The sequence below is a fragment of the Cyprinodon tularosa genome, unplaced genomic scaffold (genome assembly GCF_016077235.1).
Source record: "Cyprinodon tularosa strain WSP-4 unplaced genomic scaffold, ASM1607723v1 ctg94, whole genome shotgun sequence".
In the NCBI taxonomy this organism is placed as follows: domain Eukaryota; kingdom Metazoa; phylum Chordata; class Actinopteri; order Cyprinodontiformes; family Cyprinodontidae; genus Cyprinodon; species Cyprinodon tularosa.
The window spans coordinates 454,642-478,813 of NW_024039718.1; the positions used below are offsets into that span (position 1 = coordinate 454,642).

The 24,172-nt window shown below is 41.0% G+C and overlaps 2 protein-coding genes across 2 annotated transcripts in view; one reads left to right on the forward strand and one right to left on the reverse strand.

Annotated features, from left to right (window-relative positions):
- The first annotated feature begins 1,505 nt into the window (after positions 1-1,505).
- Positions 1,506-15,590, forward strand: nup188 (nucleoporin 188). The gene is made up of 43 exons (XM_038274978.1): positions 1,506-1,531; positions 2,784-2,838; positions 2,956-3,029; positions 3,322-3,406; positions 3,485-3,565; positions 3,684-3,728; positions 3,849-3,941; positions 4,054-4,173; positions 4,337-4,548; positions 4,878-4,992; positions 5,092-5,292; positions 5,384-5,464; positions 5,559-5,645; positions 5,736-5,855; positions 5,943-6,069; positions 6,148-6,306; positions 6,473-6,599; positions 6,673-6,760; positions 6,846-6,922; positions 7,007-7,121; positions 7,210-7,330; positions 7,417-7,483; positions 7,853-7,978; positions 8,081-8,321; positions 8,407-8,613; positions 8,691-8,860; positions 8,957-9,026; positions 9,159-9,226; positions 9,315-9,510; positions 9,768-9,845; positions 9,921-10,006; positions 10,087-10,232; positions 10,308-10,486; positions 10,578-10,778; positions 10,867-10,959; positions 11,615-11,767; positions 11,959-12,096; positions 12,174-12,248; positions 12,324-12,536; positions 12,650-12,781; positions 12,860-12,933; positions 13,610-13,739; positions 14,913-15,590. Exons 1-43 carry the CDS (start codon positions 1,506-1,508, stop codon positions 15,090-15,092), a joined length of 5,232 nt encoding a protein of 1,743 aa, XP_038130906.1. The 3' UTR covers positions 15,093-15,590.
- A 37-nt stretch (positions 15,591-15,627) lies between these two features.
- cdk5rap2 (CDK5 regulatory subunit associated protein 2) overlaps positions 15,628-24,172 on the reverse strand; it is a 48,346-nt gene continuing 39,801 nt past the window's right edge. Inside the window, exons 37-51 of the mRNA XM_038274979.1 lie at positions 24,111-24,162; positions 21,495-21,667; positions 20,684-21,013; positions 19,916-20,041; positions 19,675-19,791; positions 19,404-19,593; positions 18,896-19,014; positions 18,489-18,701; positions 18,322-18,405; positions 17,961-18,223; positions 17,715-17,864; positions 17,495-17,633; positions 17,370-17,416; positions 17,182-17,236; positions 15,628-16,115 (exon numbers count right to left, since the gene is read on the reverse strand). Of these exons, the coding sequence (XP_038130907.1) occupies positions 16,003-16,115; positions 17,182-17,236; positions 17,370-17,416; positions 17,495-17,633; positions 17,715-17,864; positions 17,961-18,223; positions 18,322-18,405; positions 18,489-18,701; positions 18,896-19,014; positions 19,404-19,593; positions 19,675-19,791; positions 19,916-20,041; positions 20,684-21,013; positions 21,495-21,667; positions 24,111-24,162 (2,171 nt within the window). The 3' untranslated portion in view covers positions 15,628-16,002. The remainder of the gene's footprint in view (positions 16,116-17,181; positions 17,237-17,369; positions 17,417-17,494; positions 17,634-17,714; positions 17,865-17,960; positions 18,224-18,321; positions 18,406-18,488; positions 18,702-18,895; positions 19,015-19,403; positions 19,594-19,674; positions 19,792-19,915; positions 20,042-20,683; positions 21,014-21,494; positions 21,668-24,110; positions 24,163-24,172) is intronic.

Below are 24,172 nucleotides of genomic sequence, written 5' to 3' on the forward strand. Positions count from 1 at the left end.
CGTGTTTTGAAGCTGCTTATGGAGAAATGTCTTGGGCCGTGAGTAGTGAGGAAACAGGAAGCGATTCTTGTGGGATGGAAGAGGGAAATAGTGACAATGAAGGTTGGAAAATAGCAACATCAAAAAATGAGAAAAAGCGGAAAAAACAGAGATCAGTTCAAGGGGAATCTAGTTCAGAACAATCCAGTGATGATCATTCCATACATTCCACAGCACAACAAAATGAATTCAAAGTCATATTCAAAGTCGTTAATCAGGCAGACTCTTTTACAAATTGGAATCCGGTTCACTTAACAAAAACCATCAATAAACTTGTCGGAGAAGTCAAAGGTGCCAGAATTCTGTACAGTGGAGACCTGCTAATTAACTGCAGAGACAGCGCCCAGCAAGGCAAAGCAATACGTATCAACAAAATTGACGGGATAAGAGTTCAGTGCAGCCTAATGGAGAACAAAAAGATCAGCAGGGGAGTCATTGGAGGAGTTCCTCTAAAAATTTCTGAAAAAGAGATTCTGGAAAACATAAGCGGTGCAAAAGTAAAAGAAGTAAAACGGTTAAAAACAACAAGAAACGGAGAAAGATCTGACAGTTTATCTGTGCTAATTAAATTCGAAGAAGAGCAATTACCAAGCAAAGTATTCATCGGTTACATAAGCTATAATGTCAAAATCTACAATCCTCCACCATTGAGATGTTTCAAATGCCAAAAATTCGGTCACGTTGCAGCAGTTTGTAAAGGGAAACAGAGGTGTGGAAGGTGTGCAGGAGAACATGAGTACGGAAAATGTGGAAAAGAAGCTAAAATAAAATGCTGTAATTGTGGTGGAGAACATACTGCTGCCTATCGCGGCTGTGAAGCAAGCAAAAGGTCTGAGGAAATTAAAAAAATGAAATTTGAGCTCGGAATAACCTACGCTGAAGCTGCAAAAAGGATCCCATCTCAGTCAGAAAAACCCAAACCTACAGTTCAACACACAGCAAATTCCAAACCTCTAGAGAAATCTCCAAAAATTAATGAAGACTCACTTATTGTTAAAAAGACAAATTTTGTTCTTTTCATGGTAGAAGTAATTAATTGTACTGCACAGACAACAAAAAAAACGGAAAAAATCAAAATAATAGTGAAGGCTGCAGAAAAATATCTGGACATTAAAGATTTGAACTGGGAGATGGTTGGAAGTATGATGGGAGGACCGATGGGACCATCAGAAACTGGCAGAGTTAAGATGACCTAGAGTAAATTAAAATTATATGGGCAAATGTGATTTAGTATTATGTTGGTTTAAGTTACACAGGTTTTTTTTTTTTTTTTTTTTTTTTTTTTTTTTTTTTTTTTTTTTTGGGGGGGGGGTGAATCGTTTCCTGTTATCTTGCTTTACTCCATATCAGTTGGTGGCGGTAATGCACAATTCACAAGTCTGCCAACCGCCATAAAATCCCATAAGAAGAAGAAGAAGATAGTGTGACGGTGCTGAGCACTGACCAATCACAGAGCCGGAGCGAAGATGGCGGAATCGGAGATGAGCGTTAGGTGGGTTTACAGCCACACACTTCATTTAACATTTAGATTGTCTGAATTATTTTAACAAAAATATTAAGGAGAAAGTATATTCGAACGAAGCCCCGCATATTAAACGGAAGGCGTCGGTACATTTGACGGTCTGTCTTTATAACTATTAGCGCCACGCTCCGTTAGCTTAGCAACTACTGCTAATATTTGAAAGGCTATTCTTCAGTGCGGCGCCGCATGTCAACAACAGGAACAAAACTTACCGAGTGATGTTACTTTTTTTTAATGAAAACACCACGTTAATTCGAATTAGACTCTCTTTTAGTTAGTTTCTTCAACAACTATTAAAATTAAACTGCCATTAAGTGTTTAGGGGGAAAAGCCACGCAGCTGTTTGTTACACACAGGACCACGAAATTGGCTTACATTTATTTTTAGTATAATAGTTATGAATTTAGAAGTTTTAGTTTAAGCTATATATCCATGTCGATGGAATATCACACTTACATTGCAGTTAAGTATTTTCTTTGAGAATGCAGTTTTTTAAACGTTGATATAGCAATCATAGTGCAGATGCTCTGTCTAGTGTCGGAAAATTTTGATTTCTCTTATTTCATATAATAATTTATCCTATTTACTCATTATAAAAGTTTTCACTCAGTCTCTTTCACCTGCAAGGCCACACAATGCCCCTGTGTGAAGATGTTTGTTGGCCAGACATAGCTTCTTCCCAAAACAAGCCAGATTCTTTCTCAAGCTTTATTCATAACATGTTACTGTTAATCAAAGTGTCTGTAAATTGTTTTGACTCAAACTACTTTTTCATTGTTGTAAGTAAGGGGGAACAAATGCTGCTCAGGCAAAACAAGACTGAATGCTGTGCCATAAGGGCTGTACGATGAACTGTTCTCTCTTTGCAAAAATTTGTTTAAAAAAAAGTGGAGACTGAGTGAACTCCATCAATCTCCGATAATTTAACTAGGGTGAATAGTTGAATATTTTTTCCCACTACACTAGCTTCGTAATGAACATATACTCAGTGCATCTTGAGGTGATTTGCCATTTACTACTGTGAAGTAGCGATCATATCAGCTAAAACACAATCAAGTACCAAAGGAATCAGGACATGGATGTTGACATGTGTTGGGTTTATAAACTCTGCACAATTTGTGCTCCACATTCAAACTGCCTTATCCTGTGTTCTGTATCACACGTTGCTAATGTTCATTTCCAGCAGTAGTTTACCTAAATACACCACTTTCATCTCTTTCAGGAGCTGTCGAGAATTATGGACTATTTTGTTGGGGAGATCTGCATTGAGGGAGCCGGTATGTCTCCTCATTTCTTCTATGACTACTTTGAACATTTAATTGGTCAGTTTACTTTTGGTACTTCTAGCTCCTACTCCAATAAAAGAAAAACATGTTTGTTTTGGAACGTTGCAGGCTCAGATAGAGGGAGAGCTTGACAGAAACTGGGACAGACTGCATCAAGGACTTGGTTACTACAAGCTCCCCAGGTACAGGTTTAAATCATTTTGCAACATATGCATTGTTATTTATAAATGAATGACTAATGCAGGGATGTCAAGCTCCAGTCCTCAAGGACCGTTGTCCTGCAGCTTTTAGATGTCTCCCTGCTCCAACTTACATGAACAAGAATCTCCTCAGTTCTCCAAATTCATGCTAATTACCTAATTATTGAATTAAGATGTGTTGAAGCAGAGACTCCTCTAAAAGCTGCAGGACACCGGCCCTCAAGGGACTACAGTTTGGCATCCGTTGACTAATGGTTAGCTTCTTGTCCTGTAGCTCATCCTCTGCTGGAAAAGTGAAGGATAACAAAGATGTAGCACAGCCTCTAAAGGACTTTGGGTTCAGGATCAGTAAATTGTTGGTGAGTTTTCTTTTAGTTTCACATGCATGCATTGGATGTCAGTGGGTGTGCTAAGCTTTGCGTTCTTAAATGTCACAGAATCTGGACGAGCAGCAGAGCGTGCAGCTTTTACAGTGGTACCTGCAGGAGGACTACAGAGGAACTCAGGACTCGTTAAAAGTATTTTAACTTTTTTTCTTTTTAAGTGTCTCTCCCATCAGCTTTTTCAATCATCAAGTGGTACAAAGAGAGAAAGAAGTGCATTATTGGTGATGATTAATTAGGGTTTTCTCTACAGGTTGTTCTGAAGGATGAACGGCAAAGCCAGGCACTTCTCATTAAGGTGATTCTATAAATCTGTAACTATGGATTTTAATTGTAGTTTTTGAAATTACAGTGTTTATTCTTTAATTATGATTTTTATTTGTTATGCATTGTTTTTGGGTTGTTTTTTTTTTTGCAGATAGCTGATTACTATTATGAGGAGCGCATGTGTCTGCTTAGATGTGTTCTCCTCCTGCTCACATACTTTCAGGATGAGCGCCATCCCTACCGGGTGAGAAGCAGCTACATTTATGTTAAGTGCAGAGAAAGTATTTGGTGGTGAAGATTGTTGGTTCTATTATTTAACATCCGGTTTCTGCTTGTGTTTGTTTTTCTGTTTGTAGTCTGAGTACAGTAACTGTGTCAACAAATTGGAGAAAGACCTGGTGAGCAACTATCAGTCGCAGTTTGAGAATCTGTTCAAGGCCGAAGCACCGACATGGGAAACCCATGGCAACCTCATGGTAAGCGCCCTGCAGAAATATTCGAAAACTTTTGAGCTTTTCAACCCTTTTTATCTGCCACAACCATAAACCTCATCTGATTTAATTGGGATTTTTATATGATACATGAACACAAGGATTGTTTTACCGTTGGTAATGTTTTTTTTTTGTTTGTTTTTAACAGACTGAGCGGCAGGTCTCACGCTGGTTTATGCAGTGTTTGAGAGAACAATCCCTGGTGCTGGAGATCATCTTCCTGTACTATGCGTACTTTGAGATGAGCCCATCTGACCTTCTGAAATTTACCAAAATGTTCAAAGAACAAGGCTTCGGCTTACGACAGACCAATAGACACCTAGTAGACAAGAGCATGGATGCTATAGTGGACAGAATCGGGTAAGACTCATTAAAGAGTAGGTATTGTCTGGTTAGATAAACTTGAATAAGAATACACATTTTATAATTCCATATAAAAAAATATATAAGCAGTTATTTCCTTTCTGATCTGAAAAAGTCTGGAATTCTAGATAAAATTTAAACTGGTAGGAAAAATGGCTGAGTTGATCTGTGCCAAAACATCAGCTATAGATATGAGAAACATCTCTAAATAAGTCCTTCTTTTATATTTAACAAGAAAGTTGATAAAAGCCGTTTGATCTGAGGTTATATTTGATTGGTCTATTTTTAAGTAGTTTTTAATGGGTTTTTGTTTCTCTGGTTTGCAGATATTTGAGCTCTCTCATCCTGGTGGAGGGAATGGACATCGATTTTCTGCACAAGTGCGCTCTGGAGGATTGCACAGAGCAGCATCAGTTTTCTGGGGCCCCTGATGTCGTTAAGGTCTGATTTTAATGAGCAGTTGGTTTAGCCCCCCACAAAAAAAAAAAACCCTCAAAGGATGTAAATTAATGATGTCTGTGTATTTTCCGGCTTTTCCAGGAGATGGATCAGCTGCTGTTGACATTTGGTGACATCCCTCATCATGGACCCGTGTTGCTGGCCTGGGTCCTGCTGAGACACACCCTCAGACCGGATGAGTCCAGTCCTGTGGTCAGGAGGATTGGCAACACTGCTCTGCAGCTGGGGGTCTTCAAGTACCTCTCAGCCATGCTGAAGGGGCTTGGAGTCTCAGGAAATAATGTATGAAACCATTTTAATTGAATTGAGAGTGTCATGCTTCTCTGGTGAGCAGATTAAAGCAGATCTAACAATTTCTATGTCATCTTTCCAGTGTACAGCAAGCACAGCCAAAATGTGTATCTACGGCCTGCTTTCATTTGTGATTACCTCGTTTGAAGAAGAGAGCTTACAGGTATTACCTGGTGCTGTGTTTGGAAAAAAAAAAATCTCTATACCTTTAACCTGTGTCTGTTATTGACTTTTTTTTTTGCATTTTTTTGTTGCAGGCTAATGGTGTGGAGGAATCTCACCTGATAGAAGCTGCCTGTGAGGTCCTCTCTGCTCCCAGTTTAGCTGAAGTCTTTTGGGAAATGGTAAGAAAAATAAAACAAAGAAAAGGACAGAAACTGTAGCTAAAATTGTTCATTAATTTTGACAGTGTTGTTTTCTATATTTGAATCCAGAAGCCAAACAGGGGGCTGGGGATGATCCTGGATAGCGCAGCTGGGATGTTCCCCCACAAGATCGGACCTCTGCTGCAGCTTCTGACCGCACTCGTGTCCAACAAGTCGACTGTAAAGAAGGTGAAATATCTCACTGAACAAAAGTAGTTATGAGAGTCTCATACAGAAACAACAATGTTTTTTTTTTTTCCTTCTTGTGTTTGGCAGGTGTATAACTTCTTGGATAAGATGTCCTTCTACACACAAGTTTACAAACATAAGCCCAATGACATAATTTCCAAGGATGATGAGACGTTATGGAGGCGACAGACTCCTAAACTTCTCTACCCTCTGGGTTAGTCCTTACATTTAATCTTATCTTTATAAATTAGGAGATCTTTGACTCATCGTGTGGTCCTTCGTCAATAAACAGGCACGGGTCAGACGAACCTGTGGATGCCCCAGGGAGTGCTGGGTCAGGTGATGATAGCCGGGGAGCAGGGCTACATGGTGAGGTGGGACTATTCGTACAGCGCTTGGACTCTATTCACCTGCGAGGTGGAGATGCTGCTGCACGTCGTCTCCACTGCAGGTACAGAAACATCCGTCAGTCGTTCTGACATCAACCAAATCTGAATAAAAGTTGATTGAAAGAAAAACACCTTTATTTACCTTTAAACTGTTGACTTGTCACTGAAGTTATTCTGTTCCATATTCTGATTAGCATCTTTCTAACTAATTAACTGGTTTGTTTGAAGATGTTCTCGCTCACTGTGCTCGTGTGAAGCCCATCCTGGATCTGGTCCATAAGATCATCAGCGTGGACTGGACTGTGTCTGACTGTTTGTTGCCTCTAACTTCACGCATTTACATGTTGCTGCAGAGGTAATCTAACTCCAGACATATTTGTCAAAAATGCTTATTTTGTTGATCCTATGAGGCACGTCTCTCTTGTCAGATTAACGTCGGTCATCAACCCTCCAGTGGATGTGATTGCCTCCTGTGTGAGTTGCCTCTCTGTCCTTGCTGCCAGGATGCCAGGGAAGGTGTGTGTTTGTTTTCTCTTAATTTAGAAGAATAAATAAATCCAGATCTTTAATCATCTTATTTTGTGTCCTTTTTGACCCTCAGGTGTGGTCTAGTCTGCATCACACCGGTTTCCTCCCCTTCGCCTCCAACCCTCTGACCAACATGGCCCAGTGTATCAGGTAAACCAAAAACACCAGATTGCATTTGGCTGAATGTTTGGATTTGTCTGTAAAGTATCAGACGCATTTTGTTTTTTTCTTAAGTGCTGAGGGGATGAAGGCGGGTAACTACGGCAACCTGTTGGTGCAGATTGAGCAGCCCAGAGGGGAGTATGCTGTCACCATTGCCTTCCTTCGTCTCATTACAACCTTAGTTAAGGTAAAAAAAAAAATCTTTTTTTTTTTTTTTTTTAAATGAAGTAAGGATCTGAGATGAAGTCCTGCTCTTTCTACATAATTGCTTTCAGGGACAGCTTGGAAACACTCAAAGCAAAGGGCTGATTCCCTGTGTGCTGCTGGTGTTAAAGGAGATGCTGCCTACATACCATAAGTGGCGTTATAATACCTACGGAGTCAGAGAGAGAATAGGTAAACATCTGTTGTTGTTTTTTTTTTGTTTCCCTTTCCTCACTACAAGAACCCTGAGTAAAGAGTTGACATGTCTGTCTCTGCAGGCTGCTATATCTTGGAGTTGATACACGCCATTCTCAATCTGAGCCCGGAAGGGGAGGAGCAGGGCAGGTATGGGGACACTTTCTCTTTATTCTCATTTTTATTTAACGTTGTTAAGGTCATTTAGAGAGCTGGGATGTGGGGTTAAATAATTAAATATCAGTTTCCCCCTAAATCAGTCCTGCATTCTTTATTTATGTTAGATTGGATATTTGGTTAATTATTTCTGTTCTCTGACCTGCTGGTTCTAGTCAGTTTCCATCCTAGAATATTTCTAGCACCTTTATTTTTTAGCACTCTGCCTCCCTGAGTGTAGTTTGTCTTTTATCAACGTACTGCAGGTTTTAATGACTGCTGTTTTTATCTGTGTAGGCTAATGTTGTTAAAAGATTGTATTTCATACTTGTTTAAACGTGGCTCTTTCCTGTGTCCTTGCAGCACTCCCACCCTGCAGTCCCTTTGTATCTACAGTTTAGCAAACACAGAAGCTGGACAGGCCGTCGTCAACATCATGGGTGTTGGAGTGGACACCATAGATGTTGTCCTGGCTGCACAGCCAAGCAGGTAAACAACTCAATATAAAGTTTTTTTCTTCTCCTTATCACATTCTCTTTTTATCATTGTTTCTTTCTTTATTAATTTAAATGTTCTCTGGTGTTCTTACAGCTCTGGCTCTGAAGGTCCGGGTCAGATTCTGATCCAGACGGTCAAACTGGCCTTCTCTGTCACCAACAACGTGATCCGTCTGAAGCCCCCGTCCGATGCGGTGTCCCCCCTGGAGCAAGCGCTGACGCATCACGGCGGCCAGGGCAGTAACCTCATAGTGGTCCTAGCCAAATATATTTACCACAAACATGATCCAGCTCTGCCCCGGCTTGCCATCCAGCTCCTAAAGCGGCTCGCCACAGTAAGGCTTTCTCTGCCATGGCGCCCATTTAGATCTGATGCAGTCTTTTTTGCACTCATCCCCACCATACTCCTTTTGTTTGTAGGTGGCTCCCATGTCCGTATATGCCTGCCTTGGCAGCGATGCAGCGGCTATCAGAGATGCATTTCTTGCCCGGCTGCAGAGCAAAACGGAGGACATGAGGATCAAGGTGATGATCCTGGAGTTCCTCACAGTTGCTGTGGAAACTCAGCCAGGCCTCATTGAACTGTTCCTCAACCTGGAGGTGAAAGATGGAAACGAGGGGTCTAAGGTAGGGAGCAGACCGCTTTAATGTTTTCTTTAAACATTATAGCATCTAGATATATTATATCTATGATGAACCTGCAGGAGTTTCTAGTGGGGGAGTGGAGCTGCCTCCATGTGGTGTTGGATCTAATCGACTCCAAGCAGCAGGGAAAGTATTGGTGTCCTCCGCTGCTCCACCGGGCAGCTCTGGCTTTCCTCCTGGCCCTGTGGCAGGATCGCAGAGACAGCGCCATATCTGTCCTTCGCACCAAGTAAGAACACGCATGTAAAACAAAACAAAAGAAGATAAATATATGCATGTTTTAAGAGTTAATGAAAACCTGACGGTGTTTTGCTTTTGTGTGCAGGGAAAGATTTTGGGAGAATTTGACGACTCCTCTATTTGGAACCCTGACCCCATCATCGGACACCGCAGAGGTCCTCATTTTCCTTTATAAAAAACAAAAAAAAAACAAAAAACAATGAATTACATCCTAATTTCATATTTCTAAAATAACTGCTTAATGATAAACTGGATACTTATAAACACTGATGGTTTGTCATCATTAGCCGTGTGTTCTGGAGGCCTGTGCGTTTGTCATGAAAATCATCGGTCTGGAGATCTACTACGTCGTCAGGTAGACTTCTGGTTCTGAACTGACAACAGAAATCAAGATTAAAAATATAAAGCTGGTCTTTAAATGTGCTGTTCCTGTGATGTTACAGTGGTTCTTTGGAGCAGTCCCTGAAAGACGGCCTTCAGAAGTTCTCAAACGCGCGGCGCTATGACTACTGGTCTCAGTATGTGAAGTCCTTGGTTTGCCATGTGGCCGAGACTGAAGAGGACGGTATCTGCTTCTTCCAAGAGACACAGATGCTGATTTCTGCTTGGAGGATGCTGCTGATTCTGTCCACCACACATGTATGTTGATGCTTACTCCGTTAGCTTTTATTTTTTCATGTTTTTTTTTTTTTTTTTTTTTATGAATGGTTTTCATTACTTCATTTTTTTCACATCAATTAAGGTTGTTTGAATCTCATCTTAAAGATGCATTTTATTCTGACTGATCTCGAGATGTTTTTCCATGTTAAGGCATTTGATTATTGGTTCTGTCTGGATTGTTGGCCGAGGAACAGAAAGTCAGTTTCTTTTTATGTTTTTTTTGTTGTTTTTTTCAGGCTGATGTGATGCATCTCACGGAAGATTCAACCAAGCTTAAGCTGTTTATGGATGTTCTAGATGGGACTAAAGCTGCTGTAAGTCACAATATAAAAAACTTTCTTTGCTTTATTTTGAATTTGGTTCCAATGTTGCCCCTCATCTTTTTTCAGCTGACCACACCCACATCCATGGCTTGTTTTCGGCTGGGATCCATGATGGCTACTCTCCTGCTTATCCTCCTGAAGCAGTGGAGAAGGTGTGTAACGTCTGTTGCACATCTTTTATTTATTTAGTTATTATTTTTCTCTTCTCTGAACTCTTTTCTTCTGTGTTTAGTGTGGTAGCAGCGGCTCCTGACATCCTTTCTCCGCTCTCCATGATCCTGGAGAGCGTCCTGCAGGCTGACCACCAGATGATGGACAGAACCAAAGCCAAAATCTTCTCTGCTCTCATCTCTGTGCTGCAGATTCAGGGACTCAATGGTACAAAATGTTCTTCTTCACTTGTGTGTCCAATTTAAGCGTTCAGTGGTTGAAATCTTCTCGACTCTTAACTAGGTGGAGATATTTCCCAGCTGCCCCAGCTGTTGCTCTCAGTGTGTGAGACGGTGAAAGACGAGGCGCTGGTGCTCATTGACAACACACGACACATGAGTCAGATGGGAGACATGCTGGAGCAGGAGGACAGCATGGAGACGGACTGTCCTCGCAGTCTGCAGAAGGACCAGAGAGACGGGGTGGGTGACAGACGGGATCTGATTAACGTGGAAAACGTCATTTCCTCTCCATCCAGAGACTTCAGAGAGTTTTTCCATCTTGTTTTCTCAGGTGTGTGTGCTTGCTTTGCACTTAGCCAAAGAGCTGTGCCGCACCGATGAGGATGGTGAGCACTGGGTGTCGGTGATGAGGAAGGTCCCGGTCCTACCGTCAGTCCTGAGCGCCGTGGAGATCAGTCTGCGCTGCAAACACAACCTCTACTTCACCGAAGCCGCGCTCCACCTGCTCCTGACTTTAGCCCGCACTCCTCAGGTACACAAACGCAACCAAATGCTTCTCATTTCTAAAAGTTTTTACCATTCTGATCTAAAGGAATGGGGCGTTGGCTTTGTACTTTTAGGGGGCAGCAGCTGTTGCTGGAGCAGGAGTTGTTCAAACCATTTGCCTCCCCCTTCTGAGTGTGTATGAGGTCTCCTCTAACGGTGCATCACAGGTAAAACACACATTCAGTTTAAAAAGCTTAAAGGAAACTATGGATGTCTATTTTTTTACTGTTTGAAATTCAGATCAGTTATACTTTTTTGGAGGCTCTTATTGTGAAAGGGTTGTTTTACAGCCCTTCACAACAAGAGCTTCTGCTACAATGCAGTCAGATAAATCTGACCAGCTGTTAATGAGCAGGGATTCAAAAACCAGTCACTCGGCTAACTGTGGCCAAACTCACCATTAGCATCTCAGTAGCTGGTAGAGTTAGGCTAACCTTTATGTAGTCATCATTAAAACCAGTGATATTTATAGACACCGTAGAGCTGCAGGCATAGAAAAGGACTCCCTCTATTCTTGCAGCCAGGCAGTATTTTCTAATCCTTAACATCTAAGATCAACACACATTCCATCTATCAGATTGTTTGTTCTGCGATCTTTCTTTCTTTTCTTTGATCCCATTTTCATTCCCCTCTAACCTCCTCTTCCCTGCCTTATGTCATTTCTTTCTGCTCTTTCCTCATAAAAATCTGCATTACTGTAGATGTATCTTCCATAGATTCATAGGAAAATTCTATTTGCTTATAAAAGGGTGAGGTAGTGCGGTGATTTTCAAATGAAAGCTGTAAAGAAACCCTGATTAGAGCTGCATTCATGTGCCTCAGAGTTTCTCTAGGAAGTCGCAGGACTCTGCCTGCTGGCCAGGCGTGTACCGCCTCTGCATGTCTCTCATGGAGAGCCTCCTCAAGACTCTTCGCTACAACTTCATCAATGAAGCCCTGGACTTCGTTGGAGTGCATCAGGAGCGCATATTACAGGTTGGGCCGCTGTTATCAGATTCGTTAGCCTCCTTTTTTCATTCAACTTAAGTCTCACCCTTGCTATTTAGAATCTGCTAAACTTTAAAATGTTCTTTGAGGTTTGTGGCTGTAGTTTGGTTTCACCTTTAACAGATGCCATCAACTGAGATGGTTGAGGTGACATTTCAGAAAGTTTCCTCTCTGTTCAGTGTCTGAATGCGGTGCGGACGGTGCAAAGCCTTTCCTGTTTAGACGAGGCGGATCACACGGTGGGATTTCTGCTGCAGCTCTCCAGCTTCTGCAAAGAGTGGCAATTTCATCTCCCCAATCTGCTCAGAGACGTGCAGGTGAGTCTGACTTAAATCACAGCATCAGTAGAAGATTCTTCAATGTAATCTGTGTTCCTCTGTCATTCTGTCTGTAGATAAACCTGTGTTACCTGTGCCAGACATGCACATACCTGCTCCACAGCAAAAAGATGCTCCACCATTACCTACAGGTTAGGATCTGAGCTTTTCACTTTGAATTCGGTCAAGGTAGGGTCATTGTAACTGAAGGTGCATTTTGTGTTCAGTCTAAAAATGGTGAGGCGTTGCCTCCTGGCCCTCGAGCTCAGCGGCCTCCTCAGACCTTGAGTAAAGATGCAGCATCAGGAGGAGGAGACAGAGAGGAGGCTGAGCAGAAGGCCTTGTTGGCCGTGCAATGCAGCCTGCTGAAGATCCTCAGTAAAACTCTGGCTACTTTGCAGCACTTCACTCCAGACTGCTGCCAGATTCTGCTGGACCAGGTCACTCCCTCAGAATGAGTCTTTTCTCATCCAAAAACGATCAAATTATCATTTATATAACACTGTGATATTATTAGGATAAAATCCTGACTGTATTGGTGCCTGTTTTTCAGTGTATGGACCTGGCTGAGTACAGGACCCTGTTTGTGCTCAGCTTCACAACTCCTGCATTCGACCCCGATGTGGCGCCATCATTTGGGACCCTGCTGGCCACCATCAATGTGGCCCTGGGCATGCTGAGTGAGGTGGGTTTGGAATACCCCAAATGTCTTTCAATCAACCCAAAATTACCGGAGTGATGATTTTATGCTGTTTGTCTTCAGATGGAAAAGAGGAAGGAGCCAGCATCTCTGAGCATAGCTTCTCTGGCTTCATTGGAGGAGATCCAGGCTCTGAAGTAAGACAAAGAAAGAGCAGGATCGCTTTTGTCTTAGTTTGAAATTAGGAAACCGTTATGCTGAAATTATCATTTAATATTCCAACTTTGTCAGAGCTGAATCTGTTACGTTGCTGCCTCTAATAAGAAAGTTTGGTGTTTATTTTATTTCATTTTTATCTTCTAAGTTGGTACAAATCTATTTAAACTTTATAACAGTTTCTCAGCTAACTGGCTCTTCTTTTTATTAGGCTCTCTAACTGACCCCTTTTAAATTAATATTTGAATGTATTTATGCAAAGGCAGCTAATCCCACTTATTATTCTTTGTTTTTTTTCCTTCATTTATTTGAATCTTTTTCTACATAAATTAGTGCTGCTTAAATGGGAGCAAATTACAGAAATAAATGCACAGGGAGGTCCTATCTGGGCACTCTGCTGTTGACTTCTTTTATAAAACAAGTTCATTTTAAAATTTCAGAATTAAATGATTTAATTTCCTGCACTAAATCTAATTCAAATGGAAACAAATATATCTAATAATTCTGCCTAGAAAATAAAATGTATGATGGTGATGATTGTTGTATGGATAACATCCTCCACCTATAAAGTTCTAATTCAGACATATTGGCTGTATGTTACATTTATGCCATTGAAGCGGGAAAAATGGAGCATAATGGTTGAAGTTTTTCTTCCAGGTCCTTGCTGATGTTTACCATGGAGAACTGCTTCTACGTTCTCATCTCTCAGGCTGTTCGCTGTCTCAAAGATCCAACCATCCTCCCTCGAGACAAACAGAGGCTCAAACAGGAGCTCAGCTCTGAACTGGTGAGAGTCCAGGGCTGAATGTCCGCCATAATCTATGTAGTGATTTCGCCATTTTAATTGAGTGTCCGAACGTCTAGTGGATGAAAAAGTAGTGGACTTGAATTTCCCCAAAATTCACCTTGAAAAGTAGTGATCATCCATGGTCATTAGACAAATAGATATATCCCGGATTGCTATGCGAGGAGAGCTCTGCTCACAAAGCATTATGGGATTAGCTGTCACAGTGGCTCGCTGTCGCTACCTGATAGCGGCGACAAATAAACAAAGATGGAGCAGGCACCACACTGTGGAGGCGGAGTTACGTGACCAACAGGGATTCACAATTATTGATAATCTGTCTGAACGGTCAGTTAACGTAGTTCACTATAAAATCCACTATATACTCCTCGCTCTAAATAGTGATTGAGGGATTTAGGCGTTAGGGCAGACGTTCTGCATCGGCCTATTTCTGCTTTAGTGTCGATTCTTACTTCATCTTTCTGTGTCTAAGTGTTAATGTGCTAAATTTATGGAGTTTACATACCTGCAAGTTTTGAAAATATTAAACTATGAGGATAATGTTAGTTACCTAGACATAAAACAATATATTAAACCCAGATTAGTTTTATTTGGCATTTTGCTATTCTGTCATAAGTAACTAGAAATATTATTTGCTTCATTTTGCTGCCATTTTATTCCTATATTGCATCATTTGTCTTCTTACTGTAAAATAAACGGATAAAGCTTTTATTTAATGAGATGAAATATTCATTAATAGGATCCAAATTAGTAACAGCCAGTATTATAATCCTGCTTATTTAGTTTCCCTTTGGATTCACAGAACTTTACTCTTAGTGCACAGAAATTACATTTTTTTTTCTTTAACTCCTTAATTGTTTTGTAAATAGCTCCTATGACCATTTAGAAGACATCATTTCCTCTAGCTAGCTCTACAGCTTATTGTGAATCTGAAAGGGATTAACCCCTTACTGATTTTTCTTTTCTTTTTTCAATCATGAAAATACCATTAAAACTGATTCTAGATCATCTAAGAGCCAGCTGGCTGTGTGGTGGTTTGAAGGAACAGAATATTTCAACTGTCTAAATGCTACTTTAAATCAGTTTTACAGTTCAATATAAGATTTATTTTGTTGTTTTGATGAATAATTAACAATCTTTATTTTCCAACTTTAGAGCACTCTTCTCTCCAGCCTGTCCCGCCACTTCAGGAGGGGTTCACCATCTTCCCCAGCTAGCGGCATCCTGCCCTCTATTCAGTCCAAACCGCCCACCCCCGGCTCCAAGGCCAACCATGAAGGCCAGGAGCACATCATCCAGCTGGTTCAGGCCTTCGTCAGACTTGTTCAAAGATAAATGTTGGAGTTTGGTCCTTTATACAAACAAAATCCTACATTTCTGACATATTTTCAAATGGAACATTTTCTAACGGAAAGCCCTAATTTGAAGTAAACACTTGTTGTTCAGGGCCTTGAAATGTTTGACATTAATGTTCAATATTCAGAGTTCAACTGAATATTTCTACCATAACTTGAATACAGCCTGATATCTTTCAAACTTATTTTGATGGAGAACTGAGTCTGTAGGGATCTTGGTGCTCTTTCTTCCTTATTTGCTGACAGGTCCATCATTCCCAGGCCTAGTTTTATAGGTCACTGACAACCTGATGACTAGAAAGGTCTAAAGTGCTACTTAAATATATCCTCTGCATGACCATTTAAAAAAAATCCTATTCAGCTTCTTTTTGTTTTCACTTTTCTTTTTAAAATAAGTTCTTGCTCAGAAGTGATGGCCAAAATTTGTAATTTCAAAACAAATGTATGTTATTAAAGGAAGTTTTGTATCACAGTAAAAGTTTGGTTTTCTTTCAAATCAAACTGCATCAGACCTCTGGGATTCAACATGATAGTTTCCTTTACTGCATTTGAACACATTTCCCCACAGTAGCTTAAAGCCATCTCACACACAAGCTAAAACAGTAATAAAATACTTTGCCATATAAAAATGATAAAGGAAAAATATTTTTTTACAGCATTGGATGGATTGCTATTTACAAAGGCATTCTTTTAAAATAAACATACAACTTGAGTACCTCAGTTAAAAAAAAAAAAGTAAAGGTTGTGCAATTCGGGTAAAAAAAAAAAAAAGGCTTTAATTTCTGGGGACAAGCTCGCACCTCCCCAGCAGGACATGAAGACAGGATGATATCTGGGTTCAAAAGCTAAAATCAAAGGCAGGGTTGGGTTTAGTCGCTGCAGTGCAAAAATTAGGCAACGTTGGAATCTGATGATTCAGAGTCTTTGTCTGGTGTTTGTTTGGAAACAGGAAAACTTCTCTGTCCAAACGGAGTGTCCACTACTGCCCACCGACTGGGACCTCCTGAAACACAAGGTTGTGACGCCAGTTAGCGGGGATATGAGAGGGACCATTTAGTCTCAAACATGCAGGTCAAAAACTGAGTTGGGATACAGAAACATGCAGAAAATTTATAGAAACGGGACATTTTGATCTAAATGCCAACTCGGTTAAGGTTAAAACAAAGTGGTTCAGTGACTGACAACACAAACTGCTCCAATGGTTTTATTTCTGAAAGCTGATTCCTGGTAGATTTTAAAATGCCATTAATCAGGCATCAATTACTAAGATAGCAGAACACAGCAATAAAACATGTTATTTAATAAAGTTCAGAAATCACATTTTAAGCATAAATACAGTATATTTTTATATTTGTGTAAACTGAACAAACTGGTCTAGATGTATTTATAATAGTGTCTACTGAACCCAAATGGATCCATTTGAAACTTACGGTGCCCTGCAAGAGTTTCCTTTGAATAGTTTCCACATTTTATCAATCTACAAACTTCAACTTATTTGCATTTTAATGAAAGACCAACATAAAAGACACCTATAGTGTATGGAACACAGTTATTTTTCACTTTAAAAAAACTGGAAAATGTCTTCATATGTATTTAGCCCCCTGTTAAATGGGTCCAACCTAGCAAATAAAGGGTTATTTTCAGGGTATCCAGCTAAAATTCGTAACCAATGGCAACTCCAGGTAAGAAGTAAAAAAAAATAAAAAACTAGACAAAGATGTAATTCCAACAGAAAATCTGTGGAAAGGCTTCAAATTTGCTGTTTGTATTAATTTTGCTAAATCTTAAGCTGCTTTTCAAAGAAAATGTCAGACTAAAGATATGAAAAAGCTACTAGAGAACCAATATTTTTCTGCAGTTACAGAAGTATTGTTCAGGGGGCCGATCAGATTTCTCAAAGCACCGTTATCTTTTTTTAACAATGAGGCAATGTTTTTGTTGGTCCATTCCAGTAAAACACATTGAAGTTTGCGGTTGTAACCAAAGGGTTTCCAGCCTGTTTCCACTTCATGCAGGAGCATTAAACTCATGCAAAGTCTCACCCTACAGACTGCAACCCAAACACTAACCTTCGCCTGGTCCTGCAGACGGGCCTTTCTGGCCAAACAGAGTGCAGTAATTTGTCTAATGTTAGTTTACAGGAAAAGCAAAGGGACAAAGAAGAATGATTCACTGCAGGACAGTTTTCCACTGTAGAACAAAAAATAAAATCGATAGGACTCTTAAAAGTGGGCAGTGGGATGGGAGGTTAACTCACCTCTAAATTCCCCCGAGCTTTCTTCAATACTCCATGAGTCAGAGACACTGGAGGGACAGACGGGGATTTTAACCAACAGAGCATCAGTGTAAACATGCAAACAGGTAGAGGAAAATAAACCGTACGCTGGTCGATGATGACTCGCTCCATTCCCTCTTTCAGCTGGTTGGTGGTGCGCAGACGTTTCACAGCTCCACTCAGCATCCTCTCCTGCTGAGATAATCTGTTCTTCAGTCTGGCGATCTCATTTTTCAGCAGCTCATCCTGGTGTGAAAGAAAACAGGATGTTCAGTCTCTCTCAGAAGCTTCCTTAAAAGTGCTGACAGCATGTGAGGTTGTTCCTACCTGCTGGTTGCTGGAGCTGCCCTCTGCTGTGCAGCCGGACGGCAGAGAGACTCTCCACAGTAGTTTGAGCAGTCGGCTGGCCTCCTCCAACACCTGCTGCATGGTGTTTGTGCTGCTGGATAAACTCTTCAAATGTCTCTTTTCTCTTAACTAAAAATATTTTAAGAAAAGAAAAAAAAAAAAACATTATATCCTCACGAGTGCTGGATTCTTAAAGACATTATGTACATGAGGTGCAGTCAGTACCTCGCTGTCAGGGCCCTGTTGCCTGAGTACGTGCAGACATTCGTTCAGCTGTGCCTCCATGCTGCGAGACAGCTTTCTACCCTCTGAGATCTGCCTGCGAAGGGAGTTGTAGTCCTCGATCAGGCCGAGAATGTGGCGTCCATTGCGATTGGCCCACATCCGGTGGCCTGGAACCAGCCGGGAAGGAGCGCCTGAAATGCTTTCACCAGAGCTGCTGCACACTGAGACAGCGTCCGCCTCGGAGTGAAAATTATGTTGAACTTCTAAGAAAAACAAAGCGATAAAATTAAAATATTAATGATAGAATAGCTTCTTAAGAAATGAAGTGAGTGTTATTCCAGATCTGAACAGACTGTCTTACCATTGACAGTGATGTGCTGTTGGCTATGGAAGGAACGATGCTGAGGATCAGAGCCTTCACGACCCGGTGATCGGCCTCCTTCCTCTGAGACACATGAATAAAAACAGTCTACATTTCTTTCTACTCGTACGTCTTTCCATTTCAATAGGACTGAGCTTCATGTTTACCCGGAGAAGACAGCAGGTAGTTGATGTTGATGGTTTCATTGCGGCTGGGCCCTCTCAGCAGCTGCTCCTCCAGTTTCTGCCGCAGCGCTGTGTTAGTCTGGATGCTCCTCTCCAGCTGCAGCCTCAGATGTCGGATTTCTGACAAAAGCTCTGCAAGGTTCACCGAGCCAGAGGGAGACACAGGGACAGGCTGTGGGGTCTCCTCATGAGATTCTGATGGGGAAAGAAGGATAACCAAAAGAACAAAAGCAAACTGCACAGTTAAACAACTTTCTGCACTAATCCAATTGTAACTCAATCAAAACACATTTAATTTACAATAATTAGGTTCAAGGAGCAGGCGTACACCTATATGAACCTTTTAAATGTGGTAGTGGATTCAGAACCAAGAGATCTGGACACATTACCGTGCTTTTGGGAGTCATATTTTAGGTTTTCGTAAACCTGCAGCTCAACTCGCAGAGACTGGAGCAGATGCTGGGAGTCAGAGAGCTGCTGCCTCTGGAGCTTCACCTCTCGCTGCAACCTGGAAACAAAGTTTGAACTCTTTAATACAATTAGAGAGGCTTCGGTTAATCTCAAATGATATAGTTATTCTATGTACATAAACAGGAGTAGGCGGAGCCTGAACGGCCGCCCAAGCTAAGTGGCAGAAAGGGAGAGTGAACCCGATTCCTGGTGTCGAGTTGCGACTGCGTGTGAAGGATCAGGGTAAGCAGGTCACACCTTCATTAAGCTCATGTGCATGAATGCTTTCCTGGATGACTTTTCAAATGACAAACTCAAGTTTTATTGTACTTATAGTGTAGAGGAAAGCTATTGGTGATGCATTGTTAGAGTTGCACCAAGGAGTGTTGTGTGCTTGCTGATTGTAGGATGTTGCAGGATGAGCTGGAACTCTGTGTTTGTTTGTACCTTTGCAGCTCCTCTCTGCTGGAGCGAAGGGAATTCTGCAGGAGCGAGTTTTCATGGCTGCTGTGCTCCAGCGTCTCCTTCAGTCTCACGTTTTCCTGCCTCAAATCCTCACATTCCTTCCTGCTCTGCTCCAGTTTGGCTGTCCGACGGGCCAGAGCTTCCCGGAGCTTCTCGTTCTCCTTCTGTTTGTCTAAAACAACTAGAACCGTTTGCAAGGGAAAATCTGACACCAACGATGGAATCGTGCTAATTAAGTAGAAACCAAATTTACCTCTGGATCCCATGTTGAGCTGCTCCTTCAGTACTTGATTTTGTTCCCAAAGGAACCGCATTTCATTAACCAGCTGCCCCTGCTCCTCGTTCCCGTGGATGAAAATGTTTGTAGCTGCTAAAAACAGCACATAAACATTTGTTAATCAATATTTAGAGGAACGGCTGCATGCAGGAAATCTGAAAGACTAAATCTTAACGAAGACCTAGTAATGAATCAGGTTTGTAGCAGGATTCTGTACCTGGGTCCTTTTCCACCTCAGCTAATCTCCTCTCCAGCTGTTCTCTCAGGCGGTCATTGGTGCGAATGCTTTCCTCCAGGCGTTGTCGTAAAGCTCGGATCTCCTGGAGATGTTCAGCCAGCAGCTCTAAAAAAAAAAAAACAACCGAATCAATGTGACCTTTGTAACAATTGTACTCTGGCTGAGTATATATATATATATATATATATATATATATATATATATATATATATATATATATATTTGATTAAAATTAGCTGCTCGCACTTCAATTTGGAAGACAATTCTATTAAAGCCAATACAATTCAATTATTGTTAATCAAATATAAACCAAACTATAATTTTTGTAGGTCCAACCTAAGCTCACGCTCAACATTATGAAACATGTTCAGGTTTTGAAAGAGAAAGTTTGTCTCATCTTCTCCAACCAAATCCTTTATTCTACCCTGATCAAATGTTTACAGTGATGCACAAAATCTACTCAAACATCCATTTCCCAGGCTGAGGTAACGCATACTGACCCTTATTGCCTTGTCAGGACAACAAGCCGCTGAAGTTTATGTGGAAATAGTAGCACGCCCTTTGGTCTAACCTTTAAAACACAAACTACAGCTGGCCGGCTTTCTACTCTTACAGGATCCTTTAAAAACTTCTTATTTCAGAGATTAATATTATTTCCTTACATTGAAGGGATGGGAAATTTTATGTACTTTGGTTGTTGGTTTAATACAAAGTAAAATTTCCTCCTTTTTAATTCTTCATATTTACCTGAATTCATGTGTGGCTTTTCTCCACCTTTTTCATGTGAACTGATGTCTCCACCTTGTTTAGCTGCTCCTGTCTTTGGCTCTGAGATGTCCTCACCCTGATCCGGTTCCTGCTCTTGGTGATGAAAGCTCGTCTGAGCCATAATTGATCGATGCAGATCTAGTTCGCTGCGTAAAGTAGCGTTGAGCTCCTCGTTGCTCCTGAGCTGCTCCTGCAGGCGCCTGTTCTCTCTCTGCAAACCCTGCAGTCTGTGAGGAGGGAGAACTTTCTCCTGAGCTCCTCCTGCAGGAGAGACGGCTGTTCCTGTGTTATCAGCCCAATGCTGCTGGCCTGAACAGAAACAGGAGAATGACACTTGTTTTAAAATAAATTTACATTTCTTAACACTCTGACTAATTCCTAAGCTCCATGGTGCTCTACAAGGTGTATTTAATAAGCTTTTTATACATTTACTGCATATTGTCTCAAGGAATACACAATATGAGGACAGAACCAGATAGGTGCTACTGAATAATGCAGCTTTGAGTTTAGGTGGACTGAAACTGGACACCAGCAGTGGCATTGGTCAGGCTGCTTTGTCGTGCAGCACGCCTCAGTGCAACGGAATGGATCTGAGTGGAAAATAGTTACCATTTCAGACAGCAACCAGACTGTCTGTGCTAATAGTCAAGGGCTGAAGTGTTCATGAAGGACATTACACTTAGCAAGAAGTGGTGAAACATGCATTTTTAATCTTTTACACTAACCCTCTCCAGCAACACCTGAGACCACAGATCAAACCTTCTTAGTTATTTCCAAGGCTTTAACTCACTGTGTTCTCTGCTGCCACCTTGTGTGTTGGTGCTGCTTTGGCAGGAGGGAGCCGTCCGGTCCGAGTTGCTCAAGTTGCTGTCAGAGCTGTGGTGGCTGCTGGGAGTCTGGCATCCAATCTGACTCTGAAGGCTCTGAATGAGCTGATTCTTCGCCTGCAACTCCTTAGCCAACCTAGGAGAAGAAAAGAGTATGAGAGTTTTTACTTCTGTTGTATGGCACCTTATGAAATGTCAGACCTTTAGAACTTCTTCATATTTTGTCATGTTGCAACCACAAATGCAATTTACTGTGATTTTTAGTGATAGAACATTGAAAAGTACAGAGCAGTTAAGAAGAATCCATTGTTCATATCTTTATGTAAATTAAAATTTCTCACAAGTTTGGAGTGCTTTTATATTCACCCCCTCTTCAGTCAGTATAACTTATAACAGTGTTTACTTTGTGTCCAACATTTACATTTCTTTCATCATCAGCTGTCCATTCTATACATAAAATACATTAAAGTTGGAAACTGACAATACATGAAAATGATGGTGGAGCAAAAAATGGCATGCAAAAAGAAATCGAAAGAGAGCAGACATGCATCAAATGATCCTATCAAGGAGGATTAAGAATAACATTTATGGGAAACACTCAGAGGAAAATTCCAGCACAGCAACACGCCTGTCTAAATGAAACCAACTCACAGGGCTAGTTGCTCCCTAGTGTACTCAGCCAGACTGAGGTTTTGCTGGACTAGAAGTCTGATGTGCTGCTGTAACACGGCTCTCTCATCATCTAGCTCCAGACGCAGATAAACTATGTCCTGCTGGATTCTGGACAGGCTGTCATGGGGTTCCATCCCGCTCTCTTCATAAGAGAGAGGTACCTGCTGATGCTCCCCAAGACTGTCGCCATTAGCAATGAGTTAATTGTCATCACAATAATTTACGCTGAAAAAACATTTCAGCTACTTCAACAGCTATGAAAATGCTTGACCTCATTGGTCAAGCTTGAAAGGATTTTAATCTTCTTAAGTAGCCAGCACGGTGCCTCATGTTTAACTACCGTGGTTCTAAAACAGCGTTAGCATAAAAAAGGAGATATGGCCAGAGCGCCATCCATCTCCAGTCATTGTATTCTTTTGTTATTGGAAATATTTCATAAAGTTAGTTTATTGAAAGTAGAAAAAAAGCGTATTTAAGCCAGCTGACCATCAGTGTGCAGCAATAGTTAAAAATGTCTTTGAACCTGTAACTGGCCCATGATAACCGATAGTTAATTCTGGATTTTTATTTTATGGTGTAGGAAAATAGCTGTCCAATCAACAGTTAAGCTCTGATTTGCCCATTTATGATGTTAAAGGAAAATTCCGGTTTTTAACACTTTTAGCCCATTTTCTGTAGTGTCCAGGATGAAATCGAATGATCGACACCAAAATTTTGACGATTGGTCCTGTCTCGGCTATTTGGCTCATGTAGAATCCCCCCCTGGCTGCTTCAGAATGGCTTGCATTGTGCATGTCCGATAATGTCCTTAAAACAACCTTAAACGTTCTTTTTTTAAAATATGCTACTCACCGGGTCGTCAGCGCTGTTCAATGACGTTCCAAAAAAAGTTTCGTGAAGAAAAACCGTTCCTGTCTTGTTTTATTTAGCATTTTGTAAATCCCAGAACTATTTTTTCCGATACATCACAACCGCTTATAAACTTCCGCTTCCCGTTCGAATCTGAAGCGTTGCACACTCCAGACCACTAGTTGGCGACGGTATCCTCTACCGTCAAACTCAAAGTCCAATATGTCCTCCTCAAGAATCAACCTTTCGTATTCCATTTTCAGAGTTTTTTAAAGTGTTTAACAGAGACGTTAGCACCTCGACGTCGGAGTACACAGTGAAGCATAAACACTTGGGCCTAGCAAATAGACTACAACTAAGTGTAAACCGGCCCCCTTTCCGTTTCCGGTTGCGGAGGGATATTGACTATTCCAACAGAACTCAATGGGATTTACAAAATGCTAAATAAAACACTACAGGAACGTTTTTTCTTTACGAAACTTGTTTTTGAACGTCATTGAACAGCGTTGACGACTCGGTGAGTAGCATATTTAAAAAAAAGAATGTTTAAGGTTGTTTTAAGGACATTATCGGACATGCATTATGCAAGCCATTCTGAAGCAGCCAGGGGGGGATTCTGCATGAGCCAAAAAGCAGAGACAGGACCAATCGTCAAAATTTTGGGGTCGATCATTCGATTTCATCCTGGACACTACAGAAAAGGGGCTAAAAGTGTTAAAAACCGGAATTTTCCTTTAATAGTAAACTCGGATCAATTTTAAAGTCTAAATGTTATTTAGAGTAGATTGATTTTTTATTAGATCATTATATATTAGTCATTTTCCTCCCAGCTCACTGTCAGCTATATAACAGCTGCAGGTTTCTACATTTTCAGGCCAAATTAATTTTTTGGAGACCTGTTTGACCGTATAGGATCTGAACCAACAATATCTACAGCTGGCAACTCTAACCTTACACTTCATGCATGGTAAATGCTTTTTTTTCTAAACATATGTTATTGAAATGTTTACAAAATGTTACAAATTATTTTTATAATAAGTATAGAGTTTTTAATGTACCTGCGAGACAGTTCTAAGGCTGCTACGTCTTGATTAGCCAGATGAGATTCCTCTGGAAGACA